At 40.4% G+C, this 24,970-nt stretch overlaps 1 protein-coding gene across 2 annotated transcripts in view; it reads right to left on the reverse strand.

The window, feature by feature from the left end:
- Positions 1–4,513: 4,513 nt before the first annotated feature.
- The window catches only part of ralbp1 (ralA binding protein 1), a 71,446-nt gene continuing 50,989 nt past the window's right edge, over positions 4,514–24,970 (reverse strand). For both annotated transcript variants that reach the window (XM_028803697.2, XM_051928873.1), the window contains exons 7-10: positions 20,030–20,140; positions 17,192–17,313; positions 12,762–12,888; positions 4,514–6,660 (exon numbers count right to left, since the gene is read on the reverse strand). In XM_028803697.2, the coding sequence (XP_028659530.1) occupies positions 6,397–6,660; positions 12,762–12,888; positions 17,192–17,313; positions 20,030–20,140 (624 nt within the window). In that variant the 3' untranslated portion in view covers positions 4,514–6,396. The remainder of the gene's footprint in view (positions 6,661–12,761; positions 12,889–17,191; positions 17,314–20,029; positions 20,141–24,970) is intronic.

The raw sequence follows: 24,970 nt of genomic DNA on the forward strand, positions 1-24,970 counted from the left end.
TTTTCGTAATCCTGTCTGTTGAATTTTACATCCCACGTTATTGGCGTCAACAAAATAGTAAGCGCTGTGCAAGCAGCTATCGACTTGGAGAGGAAAATGAATGCCCAGGACTTGAAGTAGCAGAGAACTTGAGTTTCCACTTACTTTAAGAGGTGGGCACACGTAGAATGGCTCGCTGTTGGAGGGGATCGATCGTTTTGATTGGCAAGTGGGCCTGTTTGTTGTGCTACTGTGCTGGCATTTGTATCCGGAGTAAGATGATTTGGTCCTGCAGTGTGTTCAATTCAGAAGAATGCTCGTGGTGAGCTGGGGGGTTGAGTACTTAACGGGTGGTGGTATGAGGAGGGAAAAACCACAAACTGCTGGCTGGGGGTTGGGCAGTCAAGACTTATAGATGTGAAATTTATCCTGCCTGGCATGAATACGAACCAACAGAACTGCTGTGCCACCAATAGCAGATATCTAGTGACGGTTACAGGAGTAATGTGTCACGACACACCGTTCATAGCATCTGCTGTGTGGGAGACTACAGAGCCACAGTGCCATGAGGGTGCTTGTTCTAAACCCTTGTCCACTGTCAAAAGCTCCTACGGTGGGCATGGAGGGTCAGAACTGAACTTTGCACCAATGGAAGGCAGCACCTGGTCTGAGGAATGCTGTTTTCTGTTGCACTGTACATCTTAGTACCAAGTTTTCCCAGGTAAACAACACAGTCAAGCTGCTGGAGGGAGTGTGACAGTTTAACATAATGTTCTACCAGGAAACCTTAAGTCCAGGCGTCCATGTGGATGTTAATTTGATGCATACCACCTGCCTAAACATTGGTGCAAACCAAGCACATCCTTTCATGGCAATAGTATTTCCCAGATGGAAGTGACATATTTCAGCAGACTTTGGGAATAGTTGGAGGACCATAATGAAGAGTTCAAGGTGCTGCCGTAGCTGCAATTCTCCATGCGTTGGCTGTATGTCACAACTTCCAGGAGTTGGAGAATCTTCTGCTGATGCCCTGCTGACAGATCTCACAAGGGACACCTTCAGAGGTCATGTGTAGTCCATGACTTGGCAGTTCACAGCTGTTGTGACAGCACACAGGAGCAACCACAGTATTAGGCAGGTTCTCGTAATGTTTTGGCTCATCAGTGTAGAACTAAATGAATGTCTGACAAGATGGACCATATCTGAAAATGACAAGGAGCAGTTAGTTTAACGCAGCACTGCAGACTGCGGATTTAAAGTCTTCTGTTGACCAGTGTGGTATTAGCAGACACAAGAGATTTGACTAAGGCTTGAAGATTTAGTTGTAATTACCCACCCAGCAAAGATTACTCCTGTTTAGGAAGGGCAGTCTTAAAATAAAATGTTGCTATTGGCACCTTGGGGGACTTCAGTTCAATTCTTGGCCCAGCACCCCTGGTTCGTGTGCCCTCTGGCCATGATTTAATCTCCAAAATATACGTCAGGGCTCATTTATACTTCACCCTCAAAACGCATATGCGCACACATCATGGCTGCCTGTTTGCATGTTTCCCTGCTGGGTTTCCTCAGTGTGCTCCAGTTTCCTTCCTTTGGTTACACTAAAATGACGTTAGTGTATGTGAGTGCTTGTATTCACCTTGCAACGAGCTGATGCTCGACCAGCGATTGTTTCAGCCTTGTGCCAATGCTAGCTGGAATGGACACATCCCTGGATTGATGGATTTAATCATTAAACATCCTTTTCAGAGATATTACGGTGAGGTGTCATCAGAATTTAATGGGTGTTCCAGGCAATTCACAACACAGCGAAGTCAAACCTGTTCTCACCGTGATATCTCACACTGCCACCTGGTGGATTCCTCCAGATTTACATAAAGTATAAACAGTAAAACACTTCCGTAGCAGGAGCGTCTGCTGGAGCATGCAAAAGTATATGTAAAAAAAAGTATATGCAGAAGTATATGTAAAGTATAAACCCAGCCTTAGGGTAACTGGAGACACCAAGTTAGGTTGGGTGCAGGGGTGACTCCAGTCTTGTGTGCAAAACTACTACAAGAACCATCACCAGTTGCAGAAGAAAAGTAATTCAGAAAATGTTTGAATTGAACCTGAAAGTCCTGTAGCCTCCTTTGCATTCTTTCCCTTTGGAAAATTAGACAAAAATGTTATTTTTAACATGGAAAATGTGCAAGATAAACATTTAAATACCAAAACCTCATCATAGATGTAGTAGGAAAAGTGTGTGTAGTTTCCACTGCTGTACTGCTGCAGATTTAGTCCACGGCCTTCATGTGACAAGTTTGGAGATGGTCGCCGATGCTCAGTTTGCTGTCGTAATCAGGACAGTACAAGCGTGTTTCTTTGCACACTTCTAATATTTTTTCCTATTGCTTGCGCTCGAGACGTTAGAATTTCAGTGCCTGATGCATACGAGCGATGCCCACAGCACAAGACTGCGACTTCCACAACTCCTCTGACATTAACCTTGCCAGTTGCTGCATTGGGAACAGTGCTTTGGAGACTAATGCCATTTTGCCACCCGCCTGCAGTGTTCTGTGACTGAAGTCACCAGGCCTATCATGGCGGTTCAGTCTTACAGTGCTATATGCTTGTCAATTTCTGATGACCAGATCACCCTGCCATCACTATCCCTTAGTTCAACGTATGGTTCACTTTCAGTTTGTTCTAAAACTGGCTTAACATCTTCTCCTTCACATGCCATTGTGTTTTGGTTGAACGCTTCACCCCACTCATGAATATTTAAGTTAACTCAGAGTGGCAAAACACAAAGAGATATCCATTTTTATTGCAGTATGTGGTTTTCTCCACTAGGTGGCAGCAGCATACTGTCCTGACCATCGTGACGACTTGAACTGAGAGACCCTCGGGGTTGACCGTGTTTACAAACAGGCGCTCCGAGCTCAGTGACTCTGTTGTGCTGTGCTATGGCCACATGCTCTGCCTAAACATAAGCACCTCTGCCATCTTGCCACCAGGCTTGGTATAATGTACAGTATTTGTGGATTAAGTTTGCATTAATCTGATTCTTAAAAGTCAAGTTCAGCCTTTTGTGGCTCATTATTACATGTGACTAAGCCTGTTATGAATTCCTTGATTTTAGGTTAATATTTTATTCTCCAAAATGCAGTAGAAATCTCGTGTATTAAATGCAAATTTCACCTGACATTTCCTGTGCTCGGTTGTCTTTCTCTGTGACGGCTCCATCGTAATGTTTTGTGGCTCACAGCACATCAGTACTTCTTAGCCCTTCACTTTTTCCCTTTCCAAAATACTTTATTGGAACAGATCTTCTATGCTTGACACTTAGGTGCAAGTAGGCTCAAGTTACCCGGGCCATGATGGCTCACTTTGCATCTCATTGTTTGGCTGCTGGAAAAAAAAAAATGAGGCCGTTAAATCTCATCAAAAATGTCCTTTCAACTGACCCCAAAAGCAGCAGGTCCCATAAGCACCCTTACTTGGCTACAATTTGAGAAAGTGGTCTGAATAGAAGTGTGGGGGATCAGAGTGGGACACTTGCAGTACAAACTGATATTTAAAGTCAAGCCTGGCTTGTTTATTGCCTCCATACTCCAACATGAATGGCTAAAATCACAAGTACAGCACTGACATTGGATAGCAGGATCATTAAAACTAAGGAAGAAGCCGTGTGAATACTCCACCTACAAAAGATCTCTTTTTTAAGTTGCTTGGCCCGTGGAGTTGCAGCTGAGAAAAACTTCCCCTTGTTTCCATGCAGAACGGAGAACATGAAGTTTGACAGAATGGTGGTCTACGGCCAGCAGAGTCCATGGCACAAATCAAGTCATCCAGTCACATGCTCACAAAGTGCAAAATACGTGCATTTTTGCTAAAATATTGTTAAATAAACCCCTCTGTAAAATGAAGACAGTCCACAAACAGGATTACTTCTCATTGTAGCTTTTGAACTGATGCTTCATCCCCTCAAAGTGTGAAAACGCTCTTGTGAACTAACACGGGACACTCAGATGCGCTCAAGCATTTGCCCCCCCAATTCACTGGTCACAAGACCACCCCAGTAACAGCTTATTCACTGGCCCACATTAGGCTGCATGTGGTATCGGCAGTGTGCCAGGAGATGTACAAGAAGACTAACAGTAATGAACAGCACGCCTCGAGCAAGCAGGTCAGTTTACCACGAATATCACACAAACGTAAACGTAATGGTGAGAGGAAGGGCGTCATGTCTGAATGTGCCCACATTCACTCACAAAAGTGGTTTATTGAACAACATTTTATTAAAAATAAACGTTTGGGACGTTGTGAGCCAACGACTGGATGACTTGACACGTCATAAGTAATGGGAGATTGTTCCACTTTGTTTGGTGTCGTCCAGCGCTGGTCACCATGGCCCTCTATTCTTGCTATTCTGTTCTGCATGAACACGAGATTCGACTCTTTCGGCCATCACTACCAACTTTATGGAGTAACGTACTAAATCCACACCCACCCCAGCCCCGCAGTTTAAAACAAGAATCAAAAAACAATGTACTTAATTATTTATTTTTAATTTAGGGAATTGATCTGCAAAGTATAATTTTAAAAATAAAAAACAACCTCTTGGAGTTAAAATAAAAAAATCCCCCAAAAATATTAAGCTTATGTTAGATGTAGGTATCAAAATTCGGTATTAGTATAAATGTTGTCAAATGAACACCACAATGTCGCATGTCTCACACCTATCTGCTGAGGAGCTGAAATGAGCGCTTCAAGTCAGTCCCAGAAGGTCACAGGACGTCACAGAGGCTTCGCTCCACCCCTCAGTCCTCGTTCCTTTTATAAAGCGAAATTGTTTTGCGATCGGACGCTGCATTAGAGTTGAAGACACAGAAATCCCTCCATGGACTGAGCTGCTCATTCCTGACTTAGCAGATCAGGCTCACTGTTTGGTGTTTCTATTTCGTTTTTTTTATCACTTAAGTCTTGAAACACTTGGCATGTCATTTTTTTAAAGACAGTTTCAGCATTACAAGAAACAATAGGCAGCTTCATCTTAAATTCAAGTTATATGGAAGTATCATCACAAGCCAGGCTCACGTCAACTGCCAACTAAGTGATGCCACCCCACTTCACCGAGCTTCGTTTTCATGTGCATTAGCAGTATACATGCAAAACCATTCTGACAGATGTCGCCTCAGACACTTCATTTCTGCTCTACTGACAAGACACGTCTGCGTTAACATGAAGGTGTCTGTTAGACGATAACTTCTGTAATCTCATTATGAGAAGTCCAAACATTAAAATCAAGGATAATGAAATTCCCAGCCCCGAGGGGAGAGCTCTCTAAAGATTAGGCACTTGGTTAAAAAGAGGACCCCAACAGCAAGACATCCTAAATGAGTAGACGGACACTCAGTGATGATTAAACCTACCATTACCTGGAAGTCCCTTGTCAACAAGTATACCACACGTAGTGCAGTTCAACTATACCCTAGCTGAGAAGAACATGAAGTTTTCTATACATTGTGCATTTTAGGAATTATTTTGCATACCAACACGCTAAACATCAAGAATGGCTCAGCATTTGGGCACACAACTCAACCTCAACAAATGCAGAATGGACATTTCTTAAGCATTCTTATTTACATGGTTCATGGTTTACCAGTCGCCTCTTATTATTTAGCCTATTTTTATGTGCACACCTGTGTATTTGTGTAAACAATAAGCTCACGTTTCCAGCTCTTGGACAGCAGATGTCACAATGCTGGGTGTGAACAGCGACAGACACAAGGACAGGGCATGAGAAGATGGAATGTGGGGGTCCCAATTCACTTGTGTACATCTTAAAAACTGCTACATTCAGAGTTCCCTGTGGCATTTTATTTGTGCACACTCAAACAAGCCTTTCACAGTTTTGTCGTCTCTACTTTTTGCAGTAACAGCCACTGTGTTAAACAGTGCCAGTGTTTCAATGGGATGCCTATACTGACTTTGTGGAGTTCATGTCTGGTTTATTCAGCTAGAGCAATCTACTCTCCCTAACACTGTTATACTTTAAAAAAAAAAAATCACAAGTGCATCATAAGAAGTAAACTGCTACCAACCTCCTGGGAAGTTGAAATATCTAGTCGAAAAATTCATTAGTGGTAGTGAATTAATTAATAATGTGGTGCATACGGTGTCCAAATTCAAATGCTATGATGTGTCTAGAGACAGTCAAAAAATCAAACTCGCTGACAACCAACAGTAGCTGGACATGACACTCTCAGGCAGAACTGACCCCGACTATCACGTCACCGCCAACAAATTATTCTGCAGCATGAAGGGATTTAGGCACAATATCCCCCAAGTTCTGCTAAAATCATAATGTTATACACCTTTAGCAAATACAAGGTGAAAAAGTAGCTGCCATATCAGTTTCACTGAAGAGCCTTCTCAGATGGGAGTCTCCCTCCTATCTTTGCTTGGCGATGGTTTTGGAGGCTCCTTGCTTGCCTTGGCCTCCGACAGCCCCGGATCTCTAAGCTGATGAATGCTGGCAGTGCTGACTGTGCGCTTTCCCAAATCCTCGACCCCATTTTCTTGGTTCTGTTGCTCTTGTTTCATTTTCTGCGTTTGTAAAAGACGGAGCTGAACTCGGAGCTCAATAATTGCTTCTCGTTCCTCATGGATTGCTTGGTTTAGATGTGTGTTTTTAATCTACAAAGGGGAAAAAAAAAAAACAGTACAAAAGTTCAGCTCGTATTCTAAGTGAAAATATGAACAAATGTATTTTTAGGCACACTTGCCTTTCTGATATTTCACTGGTTGAAAGAGAGAACTTTATTTGTTCTCAGGGGGAAATTTGACTTTTTACAGAAGCTCTTTAAAAAAATATTGACATGCTATGGTCTGAACACACAACAGAATGAGTAAAAAGAAAGAAAGAAAACGTACAGTCACAGTGAAGCATTACAGAAGCAGATTGCTGTTGGTATAAAGGAGCCCCAGCAGTGTTTCCTGACACACTTCTGTTGAATGATTCGTTGCCTTAACATCCTTAGTGCTAGTGTGTCAGAGAGAGGATGTGCAGCACTGGACGCCCATTTTGTCGAGAAACCACCAGACAAACTCAATTCCTAACACTGAACATTTCACTGGGGGCCAACAATTCAAGCAGCTCTTTTTCAATACATGCATCATACTCTCCAGCTTCATACTTAGCGGGTCTGTACAGTCACTGCATACCCTTTAATCAGGAGTAAATGTTGAACATCTGAAACAAACGTGGGTGAAACTAGCCTATGTTTAATCCAAGAGCAAATAACAAAGCAAAATAAAACATGAATATAAGTATGGGGAAAAAATATTATCAGTCAGCATGTCTGGAGGAGGGAATCTGCAATTTTATGGTTACATAGTTTGTTGCTCCACTAAATTTATTGATATGGTAAAACCTTCATTATCCATCATTGGTCAGGACCGAGGCTGTGACAGATAAGAGAAAAGATGGATAACAGAACAGCTACTTTAAAAATGATATACAGTAGATTAGTGAATAGTCATATTTATTTACAAAAAAAAAATATATTAACAAAATATATCATAGTACTAACAAAATTAATTAATTTATATAATATTGTAATGTCCAGGGTCTCATGCATAACGCCATGCATAGAATTCGCACTATAACATGACGTAAGCACAAAAGCCGAAATGTGCTTATGCACAAAAAAATCCAGATGCATAAATCTGTACGAACGCCAGCTTCCACGTTCTTCTGCTACATAAATCCCGGTCAGCGTGAAAATTAATGCACGTGCATGCTCTCCTGCCCCAATTCCTCTCAGAATTACGCCTCTTTGAATATGCAAATCAATATAGCCCTTAAGCTCAGCGTTCTGTGAAAAGAATGGCAAAAGCACAGGGGAAAATAGAAGAATTTCAGCGAATACCAAGTGGAGGCAAGGAAAAAACGTACTATTTGTTGGTTTAAACAGTAGTATAAACAACAAAACGAAGTTGATCGAGTGACATAGCGTGTCGGAGAAACTCGAAAGCTCAAGTTCACAAAGTCGCACAGTGCCCGAAATAAAAAAGAAGTTGTCAGATATCAAAGTCGTTGTGAAAAGGTGACTCGGAGCCCACCATCTGAGTGTCATATGAAAGCTTATTAGGGTACAGAGAAAAAAAAAAGGCACACAGTGTGAAAAAAGCGTGAAATGTCAACTTTAAATCTCGAAATTTCCACTTTAATCACATAGTTTATTTTGCCATTAAAGTAGAACATCATAAACTTCATCTTAAAATCGTTTAATTTACTAGTTTCTCAAGTCCCGTCGTAACTAAAGTAGCACATTAAATGCTTTGTTTTGTATTTGATCTTCTATGTGTGTGAATCACTACGTGCTTCTGGGCTTTCTCTTCCTCCGACAGGACACAGAATCCATTACATTTGTAATATTACAGCTCTCTGAATAATTAAAATACTGAGAAGTATACGTGATATCATTTTCATGATGATAGGAGTTAAACCATGTTATTAAACATGGGAACACGGTGGCGCAGTGATTGATTGTGTCTCACGCAAGATGCTTGCTGCGCCATGCATGACCTTCGATGAAATACTTTATTACAGAAGTTCTGTCTCTTTCAAACGTACTAACCCCCAATTCCTGTCCTTACTTTTCTTTCTCCATATACCCGATCGCCACACAATCAGCTCTGTAATAGACGTTAAGCCATCTGTAAGCTTAGAACGCTGATTCTTCAAAATTTTAAGGTACATTGAAATATCTTCGTAATATTTAATTATTATATCCATCTATCCTTCCAGTGTCGCGCCAGTCACAGCAAGAATACAGCGCAAGGCAGGAACAATCCGCGAACAAAGCTCCAGCTCCTCGCTAGCGCTGCAGCAACGTGTAGTTAAGTTTTATCTGTATAATATAATAAACATTTTGCTGCATTTCATCTTAAAAATGATATTGTTATCATATGTAAATACATGCTTTATAATGTGGCACAGGTTGCGTAATATTATAACTGTATTGAGGTAATTGTACTTATAAGTACAAACAGTTCTACAAGGAGCACTTGATTGAGGTTGATTGAGTGCATTTATAGTTCTTGGGATGAAACTGTTTGTGAACCGCGATGTCAGTACAGGAAAGACTCTGAAGCGTTTGTCAGATGACAGCAGTTCAAATAGCGAATGGCTGAGGCAGCATGTGCTTGATGCTGTATACCGATAATTCTCTTTCCGATCAGCTTCTGTAGAGCTGTGATTCACACTCAGATACAATGATATAAATACTCTGAGTGGTGCAGTGAGAGTAATATGGAAAAAGATGATCCGATGTAGCAACCCCTAATGGGAGCAGCTGAAAGAAGAAGGTGGTGCAGTGAGAGTAACAACCCTAAAGCAGTTATGGTATTTGGAATAGTTTGGCCATTCTGTGGACAATTATATTGTTGCAGGTTAATTACAATCAGATGCATTAAACTAATAAACAATATGACGTTAATTTCAGTGTATTTATAAAGCTGTGTCAGGGATGTGGATCTAAAAAAGAAAGGGTAACCACACAGGAACAGTAGCACTGCTTTGACGCTGGGTGCTGCCAGTCTGCAAAACCCAGCAGAGAACTTGCGTACAACAGGGTATGAGGTACTGTGGAAATGTGCGTGGCTTTACGTCAAGTTTAGGTTTTATACATCACGATTTGAACGTGGAAACATTCTTGTACAACATTTTTGTGCATACGCACCGTTTATACATGAGGCCCCAGCTTACTAAGCAACACAATTCAGAGGTACTGGAGTTTTCTACGTTTTACTTCGTTCTGTCTTATACTCCGTTATCTGGATTACAGAGCACATCTCCAAAAAAATAAAAGAAAGCCTTTCCAATAATTATCTCCTGACACTCATGTTCTGTATTTTTCTATACTGCAAATACTTCTGCTTATTGTCTCCTGACTCCCAACTCAAAACTTCCTTCCACCTCACTTTCCCTGTCACTCATCTCCTAAGAGGTATGTCCGCTCGCTCCTCAGAAGCCCTTCACCCAGTCCTATCACTTACAGCATTCATTCCACCCTGTCTGCTCCTCCACAGCACACCACAAGCTGCCTGAATGTCATAATATATTGACAAAACATAACAGTATTTAAAAAGAAAATTTCATTGCAAAATATTAACATTAATACAGGCAGTCCCCAGGTTACGTAGGAGATAGGGACTGTAGGTTTGTTTAAGTTGAATTTGTAAGTAAGTCGGAACAAGTACATTATTTTAATAAATGCTATTGTTGACCGACTGTAACCAAGAGCTTTGCCAATGAATGATGGAGTTTCACTTCTCTCTGACCTTTTTATTATTTCTACTTTATTTTCCATGGTGATGGTTTTTCTCTTCTTTACTGTATCATTAGCACTTGCATCAGATTTGTGTTTCAGAGACATTGTTGAAGGGTGAAGACAAAAGGTTAAGATGAGCTCTTCTGCACAGCACTGTACAACTATCACAGCAGGAAGGCACCCCTCGTCAGCACATCTGGTGTACTGATGAGAGACAATGTCCTGCTATGTACGTAACAGTACAAGCAGGCTTGCTATCGAGAATGAATGGGGGCGGCAAGGGGTGGTACACCACCCGCCCACCACACAGTCACCTCCACTTGCATACAGTATGCTGCCTGCAGCGTCAGCCCACCGAGAGCGAACAGGGTGCGGCCAAAAGCAGGTAGTGAATTGCCCACTGCCGCCCCCATTCAACAGGAAGCCACCCGAGGCACACTACAATGCTGCCCCCCACCGCCCCATTCAACCTCAATGGCCTCTGTTCAGCCACAACTGGGTCCCTGCTTGCAGCATCATCAGCTGCCCACCGAGAACGAATGGGGCAGCTGTTCGAGGGACACTATGCAGTGGTGTGGTGGGCGGGCAGTGAACTGCCCCCTTCCACCCCATCAAGCCTCCGTCCTGCACACGAGCGCTTGATGCGCACCCAGCTGCCCACTAAGAATGGTGTGGCCAAAATAACATTACCGTCAGAAGTTTCCATTTTCGGCAATATTATTCAATTTTGTCGGCATCATGCTTTATATCGTTTACTGTTGTTCTTCCTACTCCGTAAATTGAAGCAATACTTGAAGTGCTTCTACTGTTTAGTAAACTTTTAATCATTTCAATTTTTTTGACAATTCAAAACACCACACACACATGTTTATCAGCCATAACAATGTATAGCAGTTTAGCTATAACAAAAAAAGAAAAGCTACGAAATGCTATTAAAGTTGAAGGTATGTAACTGACACTGTGATTTCAAAATGCGGCATGACACGTGGTGCTGGGGGAAAACACACTGTGCTAGAAAAAGGGAGAATTGTTCTAATGTGCACAGCTCACAGCGTATCATGCAGCAGTAATAATAGGTAGACACTGGCGCAATGTTTTGTTTTTTTTTTGCCTTGATGGCTGAGGGATAATTGAGGTTTTACTGTATTACTGTGCAAATGTGTTTAGAAAAAGACATCCTTTTTTTGGAACCTCAATGCTGTTATCTAGCTTTTCACTGCCCTTTAGGCGTTGTTTTTGACAAGAACCAACTTATTAGAGCAACCAAATTTTGGTGACTGGTTAGTAATGGCTAACCAAAGAAACCTTCCAAACAAATTTGTTGTAATACCTCATGACACTCTTAAAAGTTACGACACAAATATATTGGTGATTTTCAATTTCAAATGTAATCTTTAAATTCATGTAATTTCATGCCACTAAGTCATGAATCACTGAATCCTAAAGTCAACTTTATATTAGAAACAAGCCTTTAAAAATATTTAAAAAGAAAACTTCCTCATAATGCTCAATTGCTGTGTTACAAGTATTTCTTTAAAAGCACTTTTTTTTTTTAATTCAGCACATGCTTAATTGGGAACCTCCAAAAAATAATTGCAGGAAGCCAAGATCTGTATATAACTGAATAAAAAATAATGGTCTTGATTTTCTTTAACAATTCCCTTTGTTATTTTAAACACTTCAGTTACAGTATATCTCATGTTAATCTTCTTTTGCTTAAACTGAAAAAGCACAGTTCTTTTAAACTTTACTTGTATTTCACCCCCTGTAGCCCTGGAATCTGCCTAGTTGCTCTTCTCTGGACCTTTTTCCAGTGCTGCTATGTTGTTTTTGTAGCCTCAACACCAAAACTGCACACTGTACTCAAGATAAGGCCTCACCAGTGTCTTATAAAGCTTGGGCATAACCCTCTTGGACTTGAACTCCACACATCGTGCTATATAACCTAACATTCTAATAATAATAATAATTCATTACATTTATATAGTGCTTTTCTCAGTACTCAAAGCGCTATTCTGTTTGCCTTCATAATGGCTTCTGAACACTGTTTGGAAGTTAATAGCATAGAAACCACTATGACTCCTAAATCCTTCTCATAAGGTGTACTCTCGATTTTCAGACCTCACATTGTGTATTCAAACCTAAAATTTTTACTTCCTATGTATACTTTACATTTACTTACATTAAGGTGGGTTGGGCGAATGCTGTTATTTACTTCAGTACCAAGGTCCAAAAGCTGGTACTGATACCAAAGACAACTCTTTAGTACTAATCCAAAACTACTGGGGAATGAATGTTTTTTCAAAGTACTTACACAAGGATATGAAAAAATACCTATGTCTGATCCTTAAATATTACATTTTTTTCAGGTCCCCTTATCATAATAGGGGAGAAAGTGACTTTACAAGGTAACTCTCCTAGTCACCGTCAGGCAAGCATTCATTACTAATGACATCTCACCTCCAGTTCCTCATTTTGCTTTTGTAAGTCCTCCAGTATTAGCTGCAGTTCCTCTTCATCCTCACTCTCACTCTCACTCTCAGAAGAGTACTCTTCAGTTTCACTGCGTCCATGCTGTTGCTGGCGGCTTGAAAAAAAAAAAGCATAAAATAACAGATTGTTAAGATAAAACAACAACAATTATACTAAATATAAATCTCTCTAAATTAATTTTAGATCAGTTATGTTATATATTATTGTCTTCTAATCAGAGCCTATTCTCAAAATTTTGTTTTGTTAAAGTACACAAAGAAGTTAGCCTTGCTCAGCATTTAACATTATTAATACACACAGAAAAAGCAGTTTTTACATATTTCACATTATTTGTATTTCATTACACATTAATGTTACTATTTGCTTTAGTAAAGTTCTGCACTGCACTTGAACTGTGAAAAGGAAAAAAAACATCTTGGAATACAGGTAAGCGCTACTCTGCTTGGAACACGTTTTGATGTTGTTATTATAGTTCATTAGAGGTACTGCTTAGCACGCCCTGAAAGAATTACCGTATTTTTCGGACCATAAGACGCACCGGACCATAAGACGCACCAGTTTTTAGAGAAGGGAAATGAAGAAAAAAAAGATTCTGATGTCTTAAAACATTTTATGTGCATTAAAACCCAACATCACAGTCATAAACACATGTAATCAACCCTGTAAAGTGAACAGTAGCATTTAGAACCATTATTAACAAATACAGTCAGCAAAAGACAAAATTACTGTAAAACACAATAACGAGAGACTTCAGTAATAAAATAGAATAAAGTTGAACAGTTACGCTCTTTTAGGTTCTGCTTGTTTTATGAGAACCCCAAGAACTCCTCATCGCTAGAGTCAGAATCTAGGCGAGACACTCTTAACTCTTTTAGGGCTAATTTTTTTTTTGTTTCTTTTCTCCCAGGGCTGAATATTTTTCCAAAAACTAACATTTTTTAAAAAAGAACACAAAGCAATTGTTTAACATATCAAATCAACAAAAAATATTTACTTTTTACAAATGTTACTGTCTTGCAAGTTGTATGAGCCTGAATTCTCTATGTGTTGTTTTGATGCCTATTTTTCAATTGTCTGTTGCTGCATTTTCTAACATATATTGTTAGTGTGTACTGTAGAGAGACAAGTCACCCATTTGCCATCGTGCCATGCCACTGCCACCAAGTTTTCTGCCTGCATGAAAACCGTATTGTCACCTCTTTTCATCTTCTGAAACTTTATGAACTTTATGTATGGCATTATAGCCTGGCTCACCCCATGGGATTGGCTTCTGTTTATTACAGAAGTGAATAAAACTTTGCAGCAGCACGTACCTAAGCCACCAGGGGACAAAACACGTTTGGACCAATGCTCCCTGAAGTTATATCACCAGTTCTGTCCCATCTCTATTTGTAATGCCACAGCGCGCTTCATCTCGTCTTTCGTTGTGGGTTTCCACTTTGAATAACGAGAATGCGATGCAAACGCAGCCCGCGATTCAAAAAAAATCTCTGCCTACCTGTTTGTCTCGTCTGACAGTAGCTGAAAAGCAGCATCAGGAGAGAGCAGCCTGAAGTACAGCAGCTGGTGATCTGTCGTGTCCAACAGCAAGCCATGCCGTCTTGTAAACTCCTGTAGCCATATCGGCTCTCAACGGATCAATGTATGTGTATTTATCCCACGCGAACCTTGCCGTAGATGCATCGGCTGCGCGAAGGCACTCAACTGGCAGCAGATCCGCTCGCGCGGCATCGGCTGGTGTCTGATCAGCTGATGCCTGCTTCTAACTCTCTTGCTCGATCTCCTGATCACTGCCAATAAAGTCCGATTCTGAAAAATCAAGAGTCCGACTCCGCGGTAATGCGCAAAACAACGTCTGCCAAGTGTTTTCTTTTCTGCACTTGCTTCGCTGCCTTTTCACATGTCGGTGCCATCTTGCCTTTGTTTACATTTCGCAACTCACGCACACGCAATGTTTATTTGCCGAGTCAACGAGTCTAGCATTCCTCCAAGCACAGAGGGAATGCCTGTGACGTGACAGTGAGATTTGTCGCCATTAACATTAACGCCTTCAACCCCTCCTGTCGACAAAACTCGACATCCGCCCTAAAAGAGTTAATGCAGCTGACCTTCTCTACACCGTCCTGCTTCAGCTGTTCAGCTACACGCGAGCCTGCTCTCTCTCTCTCTCTCTCTCTCTCTCTCTCTCTCTCTCTCTCTCTCTCTCTCTCTCTCTCTCTCTCTCTCTCTCTCTCTCTCTCTCTCTCTCTCTCTCTCTCTCTCTCTCTCTCTCTCTCTCTCTCTCTCTCTCTCTCTCTCTCTCTCTCTCTCTCTCTCTCTCTCTCTCGGCTCGCACTTCTCTATATATGCGGGGAGGACATGGCAGCTGCAGCCCATCAGCCACAGGAACAATCATGGATGTGGGCAGTTTCCCACCTGTGCACTTAAGTGAGAAACGCAGACACCGCAGATCGCGGCTCGCAACTGCTACCACGCCCCCTCGCTAAGCTGAGAGCTATACCCACAGCCTGGCTCGTGGCTCGTTACGCGAGCCAATGCTCGCATATGGATCACAAATTTTCGCTCATACTTTCCTCGTATTTTGAATTTCTCGTATACAGAGGTGATCGTATCTCGAGGTTCCACTGTATTAGGGTTTCTATTTGTATGCATATTCTTGCGCTTTTACCTTCACTCAGTCATTTCACATGTCATTTACCTCTATTCGTATTTCACTGGTGTGTGCGGTGGTGGCGCTCGACTCGCAACTCCTGTCCTGCCTCAGCTGGTTTCCCCCACTTCCGGGATTGGAACCAGCGTGAGGCGCACACGTGTTCTCACAGGAGGGAAGTCACATGTGCGCCTCACGCTGGTTCCGATCCCGGAAGCGGGCGGACACCAGCTGAGGCGGATGGGAATCGATGAATGATGATGCATGCAGACTGCAGGATCAAGGAAGGGACCGTCACCGTACACTACACTGTACCAGTTAGAGTCCAGTCCCCTGACTCCAGTGAGCGGTGCGGGCGGGGGGCGGGAATGGAGCATTGCAGCCAGCAGGAATGATCATGGAAGCAGGTACGGTACTACTACTACCACGTCTGTACCAGGGCAGCAGCGGCGCCTGACTCCAGTGAGCGGTGCGGGCGGGGGCGGGAATGGAGCATTGCAGCCAGCAGGAATGATCATGGAAGCAGGTACGGTACTACTACTACCACAGGGCAGCAGCAGCGCCTGACTCCAGTGAGCAGGGCGGGCGGCCGCGGCGGGAATGGAGCACAGAGCCGGGCAAGTTGAAAATTTTTTTTTTACAGCACATGTTTAGGCTATATTCGGACCATAAGACGCAGGGACTTTTTCCCCCCAATTCTGGGGGGAAAAAAGTGCGTCTTATGGTCCGAAAAATATGGTATCAGCAAACCATTAATATTTACATACGTTTTGAAGATCAAATTATTATATTAATGACAATCAATTACACACTGACTGAAATGAACACTGAAATGTTCTGTGAACATTAGGTTTTGGTAAATGTTCAAGTGTTTTACATAGTAAACATTAATCTAACTATGCCTGATTTGACATAATAATTTCAAATTAAAAGGTTTTGAGTTCTTAATAGTGTTGTGGAATTAATTAGGATACAGGCTGAAAAGGCACTGCGTTTTCCACTACAATATTTAATCAGTTAGGCTTCAATGCTTTCCATTTTCTGTTTTCAGTAGCAAACAGAATAGCTATCAAGATAGAAGAAAATAAATTAATTGGTTACAATCAACATTCAAATAATATCAATTTTGAAAAGCACATTGTTGCCATGTCTTCTGGGTTCCATATGTGTGTATTGCTGCAATAAAAGTGTTTACCTATATTCACATAATGTGGCAGAAAACAGTGCTTCTATGGAATACTATGGACTGTAAGCATAACATGGAGCTACATACTGTATCAGCTGTTGAGACTGATCAGAAGACATGCTCTGCTTTCAAAAATGTGAAATAATGCAAAAACTACATCTTAAATCCAAAGACACATTGTATTAAAAATATCAAATAAACTCCTCAAAGTCAACATGAGCCCCTCCTCTTTCTCCAGAAGTAACAGGTTAAAATAAAGGTGTATTTATATGCTTTTGTCTAACCAGGAATGTTGCACTTCATATACATAATGTGTCCACTCTATTATTTACATCCTTTATGTCACTAATTAACTTAATGATATCCATAATTGTTGAGGACAGTCTTTACTAGTCTCTTTGCCAAGTCAAATCTGACCTTACCCAAAGAATAATGAAGAAACAATTACATTACCGACCACCATAATCTCGGAATAGAAAGAATCAACTGGAAATGTATCCTAATAATAGTATGAGCTGTAAATAAAGAGTAAATTGTAGTTTGATATATATTAATACTTACCTTTGAATTTCAGCTATTTCTGCCCGTAGACGCTCAATTTCCTCTTTTTCAGAAGCAATTTGACGTCGCAGGAACTGTTCCATTGATATCAGTTCTTCTTGTTCTGTCAATATCTCGTTTTCCTGAATGAATTAAAAAACATTAAGACAGGCAAGTAAGCACCCAATGATTTGTGTTTATTTTTGCAATTTAAAGGGATTAACTTTTATCAGTGGCTGACATATTATACTTCTACCTTTAAAGCTATTTTCGTGGTGGAAACAAAATGAAATATTAATACGTAAAGTTACTTTGCATTTCTGTTGTGGTGAATCATAAAGAACAAAGTCTACACACACTTAACTGAAATTGCATCTTTTGCTGATCTATAGGCTTAAATTAACACAAATCATGCCAGTCTTTTCTTTTAACCTTCAATAAGACCTCGTTGACAGTAGTATTTAATTGCACATACTTTGAATAATATGTTTTAAGAAGCCTTGTGGAATGGTCTCTATTAATTTAGCAATTCTGGAGTTTCAAATTTTAATCCAGTCTTCTCTGAGCAAGAGTTCAAGATCAAACAAAGCTGGCTGTGGGCTTCACCTTTTTTCCCCCAGAGGTCAGCAGATTGTGTGTCAGAAAATATATGACAGGAGCTATGCTTTGTCCTCTGTTCTAACTGTAGTCCTGTTCCCAGTAAAGAGCAGCAGTTCCATGGCATGATGCTGACACTACCATGCTAGATAATGAGGTTATGTGATCTTTGGGTGATCACCTGTACTTAGTTTCAGGAATGAAAAGATGTCCTCTTGGAGAATGTACTATATAAAAACATGGATGTAATTTTTGTGAGAAACTTCCTATTCTTGACGACCTATTTTATAAGCTTAGATTTGTGCATAATATTCAAAATAGTTGTAATGTGCCTGCTATAGCCATAAATTTGCACAGTTCCATTCAGTTTGCCTTTGACCATCTTGAGAAGCCTTCTCTTTGCATAGCCGTCAGACTTGGGAGGGGCACCCTGATATTTGCAATATCCTGGTGGTGGCATATCTTCTTCATTTCTTAATAATAATCTTCAGAATATCCAATGATATGTGTAATCCAATTGAAATTATTTTATATCCCTCTCAGAATTTGTACCTTTGAAAGGTAAGACCCTTTACATCTTTTCCTAGTTCCTTATTGACTATGGGTCTCTCTCTATAATAGTCAAGAACAACTGACTTTATTTAGCTCTACTAGGAATTAATTTATTAACAGCCCCTATTATGAAGGCTGTACACACTTATGCAAACAAGGCATTGAAAGTTGTGTTTATTACAATGTATGTTAAAGCTGGAAAATGTCTGACATAATTTGTCTTGCTTTCAACCTTTACAGCAACAAAACAAAGGCTAAAATCTTAAAACAATGGTATAAGACGAATGTTTTTCATCACAGAGAGGTAGGCAGATCATTTACCATATCGACCCCAAACATCACCAGAACCTGCTGTCATATTTGTCAACAAGGCAATATATTCAAATGGTCACATGAACTCTGGATGAGGAAGGGAAATGAAAAAAATAAAAAAAACATGTATGTGTTAAAAAGTGCCAATCTGTTACTTCTTATTTTACACTTAATCATGATGGGCAGGCTTTATTTTAACAGATTTTCCAGTTTCCTGTAATGGAATTTCAAACTGCTCATGAGCATGTAGCAACTTTGTCAGGTCTATTGTACATTTCTATGCCAGGTGCATATATGATAGGCTTGTACCCACCTGTTCTGCGACTCAAGCTGGGATACTGTGAGAATTTACAGGCAGATGCATGTTACAGATTCAGAATACATTACTATTTTTTACCTGTTGAAATGTCTGTCTTATAACTCTTAAGGAGCATTTAATGTGAGTTCTCTAAAAATTACTCTTTCCATGCTTTAACTTTCTATATCATCTTGTTTGGGTATGCCTAACAGTATGAAAATAATTTACAGCATTTGATAACTGGAACATATGTAAAATTCATTCATCACTATTTAATAATACAGGTATGAAATCATTATAAGTTATAAAGGTATGTCATTACTAAAGCAAATTTGTGCAACAATAAAAATGAAAAGACTTATATGTAACTGCAATGTAAAATATAACCTATTTAACTACATTTTATCAATACTGCTTGTGATATTTTTTAAAACAAAGTAAATATATGTGTCTCAGGCAAATTTAGACAAATAAAACACTCACACACCCATCAGCTCATGCTAATACAGTACTATTTAGTAAAAAAATGAATTTACTATAAGGGTATAAAAAACAGGAAGCTGTAATATTTTGCAAGACATGCCATCTGAGGCACATCAAATCCCACTTCATTTAACTCAACTGGATCCGTGCTACGTGCAAAAAGGAATGTTCAGGGCATGTCAGCCTCACCTCTCTTTCAGCTGCTACAAGCAGACCCTGATATACATCAGCAGTGGAATTCAAACACCAATCACTGAATCAGACAGCACCTGTTTTAACAAGCTGAACTAAAGAGAGAATCCTTTCAGCTAGCTGCCAACAAGGCCTGCAAGTGGTGACGTCATGTGCAGCTGCAAATTCTTTCAGCCTGCCACAAACAGATCAATTATACTTCTTTCCTTTGGTTGCTAGTTTTTCTAATCAATGTGCTACATATTATTTTGACCAGGAAAATGAAATGAAATAAAAAATAAAGCCTGGGAGGTTAAATTTGTCAAAATGAAACAAGAAACTAGACCAAAAACATCTTTGGAAACAGTTAACTGTTAACCCACAGTTGAAACCAGACAATCTGCAGATTAACATTAATAACAGATTTCACCACTTCATTAACACACCTGGGCTAAGAGGATATTGATGACCTCTTCTTCATTTTCATTCATTTCTTCTTTAGACACATCTTCTTTAGAAAGGCTTGCAATTTCTTGAGCAATTTTGGTTTCACACTCCTAAAATACACATATGTATTAAAAACAAGTTATTACATGTAGTTAACAAGTACATAGTCAGATGAAATGTTTTAACAAAAAATGAAGATGACACCTTCAACTTTAACTTTATTCTGTGTGGGCAGTGAACAAATCATTTTCTGCATTTGAATATATTAACCTTTTCTTGTAACATTTTATTAAACTTAATATTTACTACCCCATCTGCATCAATAAGATCTTATTGAAGATTAAAAGTGATCTGGATCTCGGGTACTTTAAAAATTGAGCCAATCAATAGAAAAATAATTTACTTACAAAGAGCAGGTCTTCTGTTACAGCAATCTGTAGATATGTATAAGCATATAAAACCCCCAATATTTTTAAATTGAATTTCAATTTATTTTGATCTAGCAACCTTCATTTTTACTTTCTTGTATACGAAGTATTGTAATCTTTCAAAAATTCCATTTCAAATTTTTGATGAATCTCAATGTTTTAGACCTCCAAGTCTGAAAATACCATTTTTGGAATTATGTCTGTGTGTCTGTCTGTGTGCGCGTGTGTGATGTAAGCATGACACTTTCACTTAGGTTAACCAAATTTTGCATACAAGTATCAGGTACAAAATGTTGATTTCTATCAACTTTTGGGCTATTTCTGTTAACTGGTGCTTTACCTTGTATTCATGCTGCTGCAGAGTCCGATTTATTCAACTTTACTTTTATAATAATTGTTCAATATATTAATAATTTGATTTTATTTGTTGTTGATGGTTCTTTAATGTACATAATATAAAAAAATAATCGTGTTGCGGTTTACTCATCAAATATCCATTCCCATTTTAACACAGATGAATATGTAGCAGCAATCACCAGGAATAGTACTATACACTACAGACTATGTTATCATTTTCTGCTTTAGTAACCAGCACCATGTCAAGCAGTGCAGTAAGCCCAGTCACAGGTAAGTGGCTTGATCAGCAGCTGGCTGTTTAGCTGGAACAGTAGAACTTGCTCTTAACTCTCAGCATCCCAAGAACTGTCTCAGGGAGTATTTGCCACTGACAGGAGTAGACTTGACATTCTGCGATCCTTCAGCAAAGACATTCGTGTCTGCGAATGCACCTGACAGTATTTGCAGGAACACAGTAAGCTCTGTTACAGGTCAGCAGCTGACTGTTTAGCTGAGAAGAGATGCAAACTGATGCTTGTAATTCCCAGCTTCCTAAGTACACCTCCCTCCCACACCATCTAAAGAAGTACAGATGCTGGGAGGGGTAATGTGTTGAGGGCAGTGGTGTTTCATCAAAAACAGTATGTCTATGCTGAGGGATCAATTGTCAGTTAGTAGTGGCTTTTCAAGCCATCTTTTTCCAACTGTATGAGGTTTTGAATCATTATCAAAAATTGTAGGATGTTTAAGCATAAAGTGTACTATTCATTTTAGTGTATATTGTTTATCTTTTATGATTTAAAGAACAGTAATATTGTTTCTCTATCATTTTAACAATTATTCTGAAATATTTTTCTGTAAAATAAGTAGTGCTGATGTTGAAATTCGCTAAAGCATTTTTCACAATGAATTTGCTGCATTCACCTTGTGACCTTGTATGCCAAATATATTTCTGCAAATTTGCCTTACAGCTGGCTCAGACAATTTTTTTCCTAGTGCCTACATGATGCTTTGCAAGACCAGTATTATATCACAGAGCTGTAGCAGCCATGCGCAGAACTTTCACATATGCGATCAGTACTTCAGCCTTCCACTTTGCTTGAGTTAAAAAAAAAAAAAAACAAACAAAAAAAACAGTATTTTCATTTGGTGGGGGGTGGGGTCATTAACTGACCATAATATTATGAGTACTGCACCCAGATATGTACATAACCCTGATTCCTGTGCACAGTGTTTACTCATCACTAAAAAATAAGTAATAAAGCATTATGCAATTGTGCTGATATATCCATTAATGGACATTTATAGCACACATTCCGATTTACATACAAAATCAGGCTACGGACTTCAGCAGGAACATAACAGGTTGGATTTATTGCTCAAAATCAAATAGAACGGTATGTATTTTTTTTATTGTACAGTACATAGAAGAATATCCTAACATATCCTGCATCAACCTGCGGTGGGTTGGCACCCTGCCCGGGATTGGTTCCTGCCTTGTGCCCTATGTTGGCTGGGATTGGCTCCAGCAGACCCCCGTGACCCTGTGTTCGGATTCAGCGGGTTGGAAAATGGATGGATGGATCCTGCATCAACAAGCAATAATTTTACACAACTACAACAATAAAACTTTGTATATAAGAACTGTGGTACATTAAAAATTGTAAAAAGACTAAACCATACATTGTAACAGGACACACTTAATGTCTATGCCTAAGGATCATGTTCTTTTATTTCTCAAGTGTTTTTACCATTTTTCAGCCTCTCTGGATTTTTGATAAGATCAAGATGATGCAGGCAAATGTTCATATAGGTGACAACACCATCTTACAGGTGACAGTTTGTGCAACTCCAGGATTTAGGATTGGAGATGGTGGAAGGCAACACTGGGGGATCCCAGTGAAATGACCTGCCTCTCCTTATCTTCACCCTGTTTACAACTAATTTAAAGTACAACTTTATTTTTCATCATTTGCAGAAGTTCTGAGATGTTTCCTCAATTATAAAAGTTATCGAAACTGGAATCTCATATCAATTACTATACTGGGGGATCCAGTTTAGGTGTCACAGACCTTTAAATATCGGGGATCCACCTGAACTGCTACTACTTCTTCTTTCAGCTGCTCCCGTTAGGGGTTGCCACAGCGGATCATCTTCTTCCATATCTTTCTGTCCTCTGCATCTTGCTCTGTTACACCCATCACCTGCATGTCCACTCTCACCACATCCATAAACCTTCGCTTAGGCCTTCCTCTTTTCCTCTTCCCTGGCAGCTCTATCCTTAGCATCCTTCGCCCAATATACCCAGCATCTCTCCTCTGCACATGTCCAAACCAACGCAATCTCGCCTCTCTGACTTTGTCTCCCAACCGTCCAACTTGAGCTGACCCTCTAATGTGCTCATTTCTAATCCTATCCATCCTCGTTACACCCACTGAAAATCTTAGCATCTTTAACTCTGCTACCTCCAGCTCTGTCTCCTGCTCCTACATAGCTAGTCTCACTACCGTCCTGTAGACCTTCCCTTTCACTCTTGCTGATATCCGTCTGTCACAAATTACTCCTGACACTCTTCTCCACCCATTCCACCCTGCCTGCACTCTCTTTTTCACCTCTCTTCCACAATCCCCATTACTCTGTACTGTTGATCCCAAGTATTTAAACTCATCCACCTTCGCCAACTCTACTCCCTGCATCCTCACCATTCCACTGACCTCCCTCTCATTTACACACATGTATTCTGTCTTGTTCCTACTGACCTTCATTCCTCTCCTCTCTAGAGCATATCTCCACCTTTTTAGGTCTTAGTTTAGGTCTCCTCAACCTGATCCCTACTATTGCTACAGATCACAATGTCATCAGCAATCATCATAGTCCACAGGGACTCCTGTCTAATCTTGTCTGTCAACCTGTCCATCACCATTGCAAATAAGAAAGGGCTCAGAGCCGATCCCTGATGTAATCCCACCTCCAACTTGAATGCATCTGTCACTCTTACCGCAGACCTCACCACTGTCGCACTTCCCTCGTACATATCCTGTACAACTCTTACATACTTCTCTGCCACTCCCGACTTCCTCATACAATACCACAGCTCCTCTCGAGGCACCCTGTCATATGCTTTCTCCAGGTCCACAAAGACGTAATATAACTCCTTCTGGCCTTCTCCATCAACATCCTCAGAGCAAACATTGCATCTGTGGTGCTCTTTCTTGGCATGCAACCACACTGCTGCTCACTAATCATTACCTCACTTCTTAACCTAGCTTCCACTACTCTTTCCCATAACTTCATGCTGTGGCTCATCAATTTTATCCCCCTGTAGTTACTATAGTCCTGCACATCCCCCTTATTCTTAAATATCGGCACCAGTACACTTCTTCTCCACTCCTCAGGCATCCTCTCACTTTCCAAGATTCCATTAAACAATCGGGTTAAAAACTCCACTACCATCTCTCCTAAACACCTTCATGCTTCCATAGGTACAGTATGTCATCTGGACCAACGGCCTTTCCATTTTTCATCCTCTTCATAACTATCTTTACTTCCTCCTTGCTAGTCCTTTGCATTTCCTGATTCACTATTTCCACATCATCCAACCTCCTCTCTCTCTCTCGTTCTCTTCATTCATCAGCCTCACAAAGTACTCTTTCCATCTGCTCAACACACTCTTCTCGCTTGTGTGTACGTTTCCATCTTTATCAACCCTAACCTGCTGCACATCTTTCCCAGCTCGGTCCCACAATCTGTCTAGCCAATCGGTACAGGTCCTTTTCTCCCTCCTTAGTGTCCAACCTCTCATACAACTCATTATACGCCTTTTCTTTAGCCTTCACCACTCTCTCTTCACCTTGTGCCTTATCTCCTTGTACTCGTGTCTACTTTCTGCATCTCTCTGACTATCCCACTTCTTCTTTGCCATCCTCTTCCTCTGTATACTCTCCTGTATTTCCTCATTCAACCACCAGGTTTCCTTTTCCTCCTCCTTCTTTCCAGATGTCACGCCAAGCACCCTTCTTGCTGTCACCCTTACTACGTCTGCTGTAGTTTCCCAACTGTCTGGTAACTCTTCACTGCCACCCAGTGCCTGTCTCACCTCCTCCCTAAACTCAACCTTGCAGTCTTCCTTTTTCAACTTCCACCATTTGATTCTTGGCTCTGCCCTCACTCTCTTCC

This window comes from Erpetoichthys calabaricus, chromosome 6 (assembly GCF_900747795.2).
Source record: "Erpetoichthys calabaricus chromosome 6, fErpCal1.3, whole genome shotgun sequence".
Lineage (NCBI taxonomy): Eukaryota > Metazoa > Chordata > Cladistia > Polypteriformes > Polypteridae > Erpetoichthys > Erpetoichthys calabaricus.